General features: G+C 35.0%; 2 protein-coding genes across 6 annotated transcripts in view; one reads left to right on the top strand and one right to left on the bottom strand.

The window, feature by feature from the left end:
* The window catches only part of LOC111491273 (heat stress transcription factor A-8-like), a 5,608-nt gene extending 666 nt beyond the window's left edge, over positions 1-4,942 (top strand). Inside the window, exons 2-3 of one of the 3 annotated variants that reach the window (XR_002719688.1) lie at positions 2,183-3,400; positions 4,605-4,942. Coding sequence is in view for 2 of the 3 variants with exons in the window: in XM_023140124.1 (XP_022995892.1) it covers positions 338-373; positions 2,183-3,175 (1,029 nt within the window). In the remaining variant the exon portion in view is untranslated. Of the gene's footprint in view, positions 1-157; positions 374-2,182; positions 3,628-4,604 lie in introns of those variants that run through there. The other 2 variants (XM_023140124.1, XM_023140111.1) reach the window with 2 other exon arrangements.
* LOC111491049 (vacuolar fusion protein CCZ1 homolog B-like) lies at positions 4,326-9,890 on the bottom strand. 3 transcript variants are annotated; one of them, XR_002719660.1, is made up of 10 exons: positions 9,617-9,890; positions 9,269-9,476; positions 8,659-8,752; positions 7,848-8,031; positions 7,513-7,622; positions 6,692-6,787; positions 6,113-6,508; positions 5,184-5,569; positions 4,586-4,667; positions 4,326-4,478 (listed from the first exon to the last, which is right to left on the bottom strand). XR_002719660.1 is itself a non-coding variant. In XM_023139784.1 (9 exons), the coding sequence occupies exons 2-9, from the start codon at positions 9,451-9,453 to the stop codon at positions 4,637-4,639; spliced, it is 1,482 nt and encodes a 493-aa protein (XP_022995552.1). In that variant the 5' UTR covers positions 9,454-9,476; positions 9,617-9,890; the 3' UTR covers positions 4,409-4,636. The 3 variants fall into 3 exon arrangements, 2 of the variants coding, with proteins under 2 accessions (XP_022995552.1, XP_022995564.1); XM_023139784.1 differs by having other exon boundaries at positions 4,409-4,667; XM_023139796.1 differs by lacking the exons at positions 9,269-9,476; positions 9,617-9,890 and having other exon boundaries at positions 4,409-4,667; positions 8,624-8,698.
* Between the last annotated feature and the right edge of the window lie 271 nt (positions 9,891-10,161).

Consider the following 10,161-nt stretch of genomic DNA (forward strand, 5'->3'; position numbering starts at 1 on the left):
TTTTTTTTTTTTTTTTTTTTTTTTTTTTTTTTTTTTTTTTTTTTTTTTTTTTTTTTTTTTTTTTTTTTTTTTTTTTTTTTTTTTGTGGCCTTGCTGATTTTTCTTCTCTGGTATTCATTCTAATAGACTTGCGATATATCTTATCTTGTTTATGCAGTCGTCATTTGTTGTTCTTGAGTTCTGATTAAATGGGAAAGTTGCTCTGTCGTGGACTCATCTTCTTTCTAGTTGCCCTAATTGGTAATAGCGCAATTGAGGATTATAGATTTCACAAACTGGGAGGAGTTATATTCAAGATTGACTTGGAAAAGGCTTCGATGGGGACTTGATTGAAATTATGTTAGGTCGCTTAATTACTCTGTTTTGGTTAATGGTAAGCTCAGAGGAGAATTTTGCCTCCACACAGGGGGAACCTTAGCCCTTTCTTTTTCAACAACACGTTCAGTACTGTGTTATCAACAAAAACATTGCAAATCCTTTTTTTAGTAAATGCCAAATAACATATACTATTTATTAGAACCAGCTTGCTCAGGGCCTAATAAGAGGAGCTGCACCATACATCATGACATAGTTACCAGCTTCCTCTTCTTCAAATTCGTTATCATCATATTCTAATTCTTCAGGTTGGCTATTGTCAAAAGGGGATTTGGGTGGAGTACCATTGGGCAGGAGTTTCGTATTGGGGTTTTTCCATTGTCATAAATGCTCAGCGAGTTGTTTTGTCTTTAGCCACAGAAAGGGCATTGTGCGTTGGGTCACTAGGCAAGGTTTGTAGTCATTGAGAGAAGCTCATTTTCTAGGATGATTAAAGTGATTCCTAAGGGATTCTTGCAGGGTTGCTAATGTAATGAACCGCTTCGATAAAACCACTCTTCAACATACTATTTACTGTCTGATTATGTTTGGTATATCGTTGAGGGTATTTCAGAATTTTTTTATTCAAATTTTCTGGTAGAGGAAGAAACCTGGCTCTGAGTTGATGTTTCATCCTCAACTAGAAGTGTATGGGTTTTCCTTCCTTCATGAGTTCTATTCAGTTGAAATTGCTCACTAGGCTGCTGGTCCCCTCCACCCACAATTTCTGAGCAACTATTTTAACTCTTTTTTTCTTTTAGTATGTTCATATTCCCGTGCAATAATTTTCTACTGCGTGTACATTCAAGAAAATCTTCTATGTGATGGTGGCCATCAAAATATGATAGATCATCCTTTTGCTTGTATTGATTGGCTGAACACTTGAGGAGAATTTTCTGAATCCCAAACTTGTTGCACTACCCATAGTATAAATTTTTAAATTCTTCTTGTGTTTCACTCTTAGGTGCTGGTTCATGGATGAGCCCCAAGGCTTGCCAGACAAAGCCAAACTAATCAGAAGTTCTATTTTGGCATTTGCCATGCGAAATGAACTAATCAGGTTTTGTTAATCAGAAATGAAGAATAATTATAAAACAAATTTGAATTAGGAGCCTGAAGAGAAAGCATTGAAGTTTGCCAAATCCTAACATTGCCACACGATCTATTTAGCCCCACCAACGTACATGTGATTTTAGTATTTGGCATTCTGAAATAGGGATGAAGAGAGAAATGGCTCTATCTTGTCACTACTTGGACGCATGCCTTATGCAGCGCTTAGGTTTTCTGATAAAATCCTCGAAGACCATTTAAACAAGTGAATTTTTATTCTTCTAAATTCATTCCCCCCGAGCAGGTTGATCATTGAGTGGTTGGGGTTGGGGTTGGGGTGACGGAGAAATTTCACAAACATCTTACTTTTTATCCTACTTAAATAATATTTCCTTCGTCTATTGCCTTTTCTCTTACCCCTTTCTGGTATATTCTCTACAAATACTTCTTATCGACTCTTGATTAAGTCATAATCAGTCTGCAGAAATAGACTCCAAGTGTCATTTTCTTTCCTATTTATTTCTTCTCTCTCTTATTTATTTATTTGTTTATTTTTTAGAATGGGTGTTTTGTTCTGATGCTATTATTCATTGAGAAATCTTTTCAGTCAAGCTAGTTAGTTGTAGTTTGTAATGCATGTTTTTACTTTTAGGTCCTTGTGGAAAAGGGAAAAAATGTTCAACATAATGGCAAACTAGAGGAGAAATAACTACATTTTCTCCATTTAGTTTTGAGTGTCACATCTTAGTTATATAACAAATGGCGTCTTATATTTCAGGGTTTTCGGAAAATTGAGACAGATTGCTGGGAATTTGCAACTGATGGATTCGTTAAAGGACAAAAACATCTGTTGAAGAACATCTACCGAAGGAAAAACATACAGGGCACAGATCAGCGTAGAGCGTCACAGCCCCAAGACAATTCTGAGGGACAAGGTGAACTACATGATTATACAGGGCTGTGGAAGGAAGTTGAGAATCTTAAAATAGACAAAAATGGTGTAATGCAGGAATTGGTTAAACTTAGGCAGCAGCAGGAAACTTCAGAGAGCAAGATGCTCCTATTGAGAGACCGCCTTCAAGGTATGGAAAAGAATCAACAGCAGATGCTATCATTCTTAGTAATGGCAGTGCAAAGCCCTGGATTTTTGGTTCAGTTTCTTCAACCAAAAGAGAAGAATTGGCGCATGGCTGATGCTGGCAATATGTTAGAACAAATTCCAGATGATAATCAAGTACCTTCAAATGGTTTGATAGTCAGGTATCAACGTCCAATAGATGAACTGCCAGCACCTCTACTTCCACCAGTGTCGGGTCTGGGGAAACAACAAGAATCTGATCCATTCCCTGATGGAATGAAGGACTTTTTCCTTAATTCCGACTTCATGAAAGTACTTATGGATGAAAAGTTAGACAATCACAGCCAATTTGTTCTACCAGATGTACAGGATGTCGCATGGGAGCAGCTTCTTTTAGCGAGCACTGTTTCTTGTAATTCAGATAATGTTAGAAAAGTTGACGACGAACGGGAGCCTATGGACCATGAGGACCATGAACTGGATATGGAAACAATTGATACTCGAACTCATGAAGAGAATCTGCAAGATTTCGAACTTCTAATCAAACAAATGGAGAAAGGTGAAAATTTCGGGTTGCAACCAAGGTTGGATGAATCGTATATCGAGAAATCAAATACTGTTAATCTTATGGAACTTATGGCATCTGATCAAGAAATCCTATATGAAACACCGGCGAAGATGCAAGGCCATTAAAAGAATTATATGTTTTTCTGGCGGGTTTATGTTTCTTCATGGATTTAAAATCTCAAAGATCAGTACAAGTTTCTTTTGTCTTCACCATCCATACCAAGTAACCATTGGTTGGCTATGAAGTTATGGTGATAAGCTGCTGCTGCTATTTCAATGTCTTGAGCAGAGTATTGAATTTCAAACAGGTTTAGGAATTTCGGCCATCTTTTTCTTGGTGATAACCTCAAGGTAATGTCTTTGTTTCAACTTGCAAGCATTATATCTTGTGGGCGTTGTTACAATTTTAATGCACACACAGTCTATATATATATATATATATATATTATCAATTTTGAAGAAGTGGTTTCTCAACTGCTTCTTGCCTGCCTTTGCCATATGTTTTTCTGTATAGCTTGGCAGACATTCCTCTTGTTATGATCACTAGATATTAAATTTATTTGATGTTCATTCTCTCTCTTGCATGTGCGTGCTCATGTACGCATATCTCACGCGAGATTTGTTCATTTTTCTTTATTCTTTGAATATTTGTAATGTTTTGATTGCTTTTTAAATTAGTCATTTTTAAGTTATTAGTTAAAACTTTTGCTTGAAAAATGATAAATATAGATTTATGTATTCATTCCTATATTTTGGTATAAGGCTTTCAACACTAAAGATCATATCTATATTTTGTAGACTATAGCAACTAGATACTCAGAAAATGAAACATAAAATCCAAAATGTTACTGAAAAAATGTACGATCACACATCACCTGAGTCATGAACCTCATGCAACTTCAAAATTGGCACATCGCAAAATACCATAATGGGTGGTCACCTAAGCATACGAAAAATTAAAATTCAAATTAGAAAAACTGACTTTTATTATCCTCAATCAAGTGACTAGCACAGCCAAGTCACCTTTCCAAGGGAATACAATATCCAAACCGAAAATAATGGTTGAATTACGAACTTAGACCATAAACTTATAGAAAAAATTTAATTTTGTGTATAATAAGTCTATAAACTAAAAAAAATGTTGTAATAAGTCATATAAATTTTTATTTCCTAAACTTTAAATTACATTTTTAAATTTTTTTTGTTTAGATCTTTCAAAGCTTAAGTTCAAAACTGTAACTGAGAAACACTTGCCGATCCTTCATAACTTTTTTAGTATTAAAAGAAATATACAATTTTCTTTAGAAAGTTCACCAAAAAGGAAGAAACTCGAGTTTTAAATGAATTGGACAAAATGCATGCTTTTAACTTAGCTGTTCTTTCTCTCCATGATTGAAGGCCGATGTCCATTTCACATTTTCCCTCTTCTCTACAGAAAATGAGAGAGGATTCATCTTATTGTTAATAGGAATTTACAGAAAGGGAGATTACAATTACGAAGCAGAAAAAACTAGGAACTCCGCACATCCCTCTAACCTCTGCTCTTCGTGTACAGGTTCGTATACACGACACTGGAAGCACGTGCCTCTAATCCAAGGAGAATGCTCCATTGCAGTACCTGTAGAGCCCAAATACAAAATAACTTCTCAGTTTGTAGGCAAAGACAGAGATTTTTCATTTTTTTGGCAAAAATCCTCTTTGTGCAGCTTCTTGACATAGGCCAAGTAAACTTTTATGTAACTACTCTCTTTGCAATGTTCTGACCAAGCTCGTTTGCCTTAGGGGTGGCTCCAGTATTTTTCATCCATCTTATGACATATTCCATTTCTCTTAGTAAAATAAGGGCCCTTTCATCATCCGTCAATCAATAGAAAATGACTTCAACTATTCTCATGACTCGATTGTCTTATTCTACATTCCTAATACATTTGGTTGTTAAGGTAACTCGTAATATTAAAACCTAGGTAGGTAACCAAACCCATCTCCTCTAACTTCTTTATTGTATACATGTCCTTTTTAACCCGAATATAAATCCATGGTAGTTGACTACTAGTATCATTCATCATACATAATGTCATGTATTTTAGACATCCACGTTAGATAATTAAAATTAAAATCGAACATAAAACAATACCTGTTGCTGAATTTCTCCACCATATCAGAGGCATAGAGTACAGTTTCGTTGGCTTTCTCCAGAACCATATAAAGCTCTTTCCGTCTTGTGATTCGAGAAATAACCCATGCATTGTTCTTTGCTCTAATGGTTACTTCCACCTCCTTTTCCTCAACAACACCATCCTGTTTTGCTCGACTCTTCTCCAGATCAATCTTTTCTCTGAGTTTGCTCATGGCAAGTAAAGATTCCTTTGTGAGGGTGGTGACTTTTCCTGGAGGTGAAGCCCTGGATATTTGTCTATCACCATCTATCAGTAAATAACGATACCCACCAACATGATAAGCATTTTCCCCACCCCAGCCTTTTGACAATTTTTCTTCAACTGTCATGATCTTCAGGGAAGCCTAGAAGATAGCAAGAAATGCATCCAATGAGTGGAAGGAATTCAAACAGAAGATTCATAAATCAGTTTAGATAGATATTCAAGAGATTAGCAAGAGTAGTCAAATAGAATATTAAGGCAATGTTATTAAGGCAGTGTTACCTATCACGATGCTGACTACGTTTTTACATTTATTTCGGTAAATTTTATTCTTCTAAGTTTCCTTAACTTGGTTCAGACTCCAATAAACGACAAAATCGAGATGATAATTGAGAATCAATAAATATTGGAACCCTATATTTTCTCCCTGTACTCCTCTCTTCCTCTAAACTCTATTTATTGTCCAATTTTTTACACTCTTCTCCCAATGTAAATAAATAATATTTCCTCTCCTCTTGTCCTTGTACTGTTCTAATTCTTCCCTTTCAATCTGTCCAACATGTACTGCTTTGGCATAAATCACCATTTCACAAGCAACAACTATATCCACATAGGGAGAGAATCATTTAGGGAAAAAAAATGGTAGTAAAATAATAAAATCAATTAAAAGAGATGGGAAGCTAACATTTTCAAGAAAGTACTGCCTGATGATTGAAATGCCTTGTTCCCCATTAGGTATTGATGAAGCAGGAACAAGAAGAATCAGTGTCAGACTTTTATGATGATGTACATACAAGTACATTTGCTTCTCTGTTTGAAAAGGCCAGATTTTTGGGGTAGAATTGACCCGGCCACTTGCCTCCATACCCCAAATATCAGTTTCTAGAAAACCATTCTTTCCTTTTGACCATTTTCCATGCTGCAAGGGTCGTATGACACGATTACCAACATTTCCTCCATGTTGGGTGACATGAGAAACAGTATTTCCTCTAAGTAAATAGGACCAAGAACTTGCGCTAGAAGATAAGACACTTGGAGTTAACCTCAGAACAGCATATGAAAATAAATTTGTAGTATCCTCCTGAAAAAGAGGTTGAAATGGCTTTAAAATTTTGAATGATCTATATTATATTTCAAAATAAAATTCAGTTATGGATATGTATTAGGACTTTAGCATCCCCAAGTGATTCAGGTTTTATAATATTAAAATTTAATAGTACAATAAGTTATGATGAACATTAAATACTCAGAGATCAAACCATACAGGAGAAAGCGATGTAGACACCAGTAAGTCCTGAAATAAAATCAGAGAGCGGCATGATGCGTTTTCAATGCAAGAATCAAGTGTTCTAACAAGTGCCTGCACAAAGGTATATAATGCAATTAACTCCGATGAACAAAAATAAAAATGCCAACGAAGCTCCAACTCTAAGCTACTTTCTTTTTTCCTGACGAATCAGGGTAGCATTGAAACCAAATAGTTTCTCCATAACGTTAAGTTGACAGTTATTAAAATTCAAATTCAATGTCAACAATTCATATTTAGATTTAAAGACAGATTGATATCAAGACTTAAAGCTCTACAACTCTAACTGAAATAGCATAAAAGGATCCCAAAAGTAACCCAAGGAAAGGCACAATGTAGATCTCTCATGAGCGCTCCTTCCTTTTTAACAATGTACAGCAAACATTGTGGTGGTTTCAGAGGAATTAAAACAGATTGATCTAAAGCCTTAAAGCTCTACGACTCAAAGTGAAATAATTGGACTTTTGAAGACGAGGTGGTTTTGGAGGGATTTTTTGTAACAATGTACCACATATATCATCTCATTGGTGCTCCAACCGCAAGAAATTCTTTTTCAACTACAGCCTCCTAAAGATTATTAATGATTGGGAGACTCTGCTCTTGTTTCTTCCTCCTGAGTATTAATATACACTATCTCTGTTTCTTGTTAGTGAAAAAACAGAGAATCGGTATATTCGTTGTTTCTTAATAAAAAGAGAAAACAGGGGGGAGGGGAATAATAATAATAATTAAGTGCATGACACGCATACAAGTACTTGAAGTTCTTTACAAGGACAAACCTGAACTTCAATGGCAGCATCCCGCCCTATGGTCAGCATATGTACAGTTCCACGTTCCTTTAAACAGTCAACAAATGATGGTAACTGCAATTTCTTCCCAACAAGAAAATCTGCATCGAAAGAGAAGCAAGGAGTTAGGCATGAGATACAGCAACTTCAATCTCAATCTGACATTCAGCAACGTCAATATTACCACAGCAGCACCTATCCAATGGAGACCGCTTTTGACATGCTGACATTTAGTAACTTATAATGCAATGTTTTGAAACAACGGTAACATATACTTGACTTCATGAAAAGGTAATTTAGATGAAAAGTGGCTGTAAATGACTTACCACTCAAATAATCCATGATGAAGGAATACAAATGTGATCTGGAAACTTCTCCAGTGGGTTCTTTCTCAAGTAACAACCTTATAGGACCGTGAAACATTAGAAAAAGAGAGTGAATTTCCTTCAGAAGCTTCTGCAATGCATCCATCCGCCAAGTTGCTAGTACCTCCTTGTTTTTCTCCACTACCTACCCCAGCATAGATAACTCGTTAGAAAAACAGAGAAAATAAAGCTTGAGAATGTTCTTTTTAGAGAACTACCAAGCATGACTGGAAACTGTGCACAGGTCATTTGCAACTACATTCATGGTTGAAATAAAAGAGACCAAAGAAAAAGGGTAAGGTACATTTTTTTTTTCTCAAAAAGAAACTTGATAAGTGGTAAGTCTTTAATTCTACCATATTGAACTTCCTTTAACCCTAAGAAGCCTAGAGTAAAATGTGAACGTTTCATTTGAATATATGTCAAAACAAACAGAGATGTCACCATAAATAATCAAGAAGTATTATCAACAAAACTCTAATGCCACGAGGCTGAAAGTAAATCTGAATTCTAGGATAAAACACTGGTTATTTTGTAAAAACGAGGACATTTAACAAGTAATATTAGCAGTAAAGAAAGGAGGAAAAAAAACCAAAATAAAGTAGTCGACGATTAGAAGTAATGTGTAAAGAAATTATTGAACCAGATCAAAATGTTTCCATCGAAGTTTGCATGGATAATAAACATAAAATATGAGACCAAACGAATGCGATCCCCAAACAAAATAATACTACAACCATTTACTGATACACGATTTCAAACAAAACTGTACCAAAACCATCCATATATCTGGCTCCGCCTCAAAAAATACATGAGAGTGCTTCTCTGCTTCAATGACCTCACAAGCTGCCTCTGGGGAGAATGTTCTGCATTAAGTTTTCATTGTTCATTTAGCTACCAACAACAAACAAGAAAATGTAAATATATTTAAGGAATCTTTAAACATAACTCAGTTCGACTAGGTTTTACATTGTTATCTCATGAAAACCACAATAGAAGCAGGCCTGAGTAACTCTCTAAATATTTTACTAAAGAACGTAACTGGAGGAGTGCACAAGGACCTTGTTTGGTGAGGATTATTTTCAACCCAAAAGAAAAATATGCGTGAATAATAGGTTCGTTTGTCTTTTATACATATATTACAACATACGAGTACAAATAAAATTGAAAACAACAAAATTAAAAAGTTGCAAAAATGTGACAGATTAACAATATAAACAAAGCAAGAATTTTTATTAGAGAAAATGTTTATTCGATTATTTCACAACCAGTTCCCGATGTTAAATGAGCAATTTCTGTCATTCTTATTTCTTATATCTACTCTTCAAATGTTTCTGCACGGTGGTTACCTATTGAAAAAAGGGGGAAAAAATTATACTGACCTTGTAAATGTGATGAGTCCTTCACTGAGCCCAATAATATACAATTGTTTTGTAAAGGGTAAATCGGCTGGATAGAAAAACAATATCTTATCCAGCTCTTGACCCTCCTGTTGTCCTCTCCTTGAATCAAATACGCAGAGTTTAATGGCCTCGGAAACGGCAGAAGTAGCAGTTGACAGGCCCATTATTTACTTTTCAAGTCAACATCCTTCAGAAAGGAGAAAAATACCAATTAGTGATTCTTGCGAAAAGACCTCAATTAGCTGAATTTACCTAAAAATGGGCATAAATCAGAGTCCAACACCACTAAACTTAAATTCAACGAAGTTGTCGGAGGAGAAGGCGTACCTCTCCAGAAAGATGAATTGAAGCGAGCCTCAACAAAACCCTAAATGCGAATGATCGTTGCACATGCCGGTGATTGGAGATTCGAGCATTGGTGCATTGGAAGAAAAGAGCCGCGTGGCTCAAGTATGAACTCGTTTGAGCCCTAAAGGACGACAGTTTCATGAATCGAAGCCAGACAGCAGAACCAAATCCAAGGTTTGGCGGAACTTCCAGAAACCACGCGCGGGAAAGAGACGAAAACTTAGCACTCTTGCATGTACTGAACAAAATTTAAGGAAAACGTCCATCAAAATATTTAAAAAATAAAAAGTTCCGAAAATATATTTAAATTAATAAATAAATATTTCATACTTTTTCATTGAATTAAAATATTAATAAAAATGTTAAAATGTGAAAATAAATTTAATTCAATGAATATAACATAATTTTTTAATTTAAAAGTCTCTAAACTCTTATTTCTTTATGGATAAACATATGTCTTTATATATATATATATATATATATATATATATATATATATATATATATATATATATATATATATA

Source organism: Cucurbita maxima, unplaced genomic scaffold (assembly GCF_002738345.1).
Source record: "Cucurbita maxima cultivar Rimu unplaced genomic scaffold, Cmax_1.0 Cma_Scf00001, whole genome shotgun sequence".
Taxonomy (NCBI): domain Eukaryota; kingdom Viridiplantae; phylum Streptophyta; class Magnoliopsida; order Cucurbitales; family Cucurbitaceae; genus Cucurbita; species Cucurbita maxima.

Bases quoted from the DNA above. Each gene is read 5' to 3' on its own strand.
- LOC111491049 (XM_023139784.1), bottom strand. From the start codon at position 9,453: ATGGGCCTGTCAACTGCTACTTCTGCCGTTTCCGAGGCCATTAAACTC. The intron at 6,509-6,691 runs GTATGGTTTGAT...CCTCTTTTTCAG, and splicing joins TGTCTACATCGCTTTCTCCT to GAGGATACTACAAATTTATT. The intron at 5,570-6,112 runs GTTAGCTTCCCA...GCTATCTTCTAG, and splicing joins GGCAGTACTTTCTTGAAAAT to GCTTCCCTGAAGATCATGAC.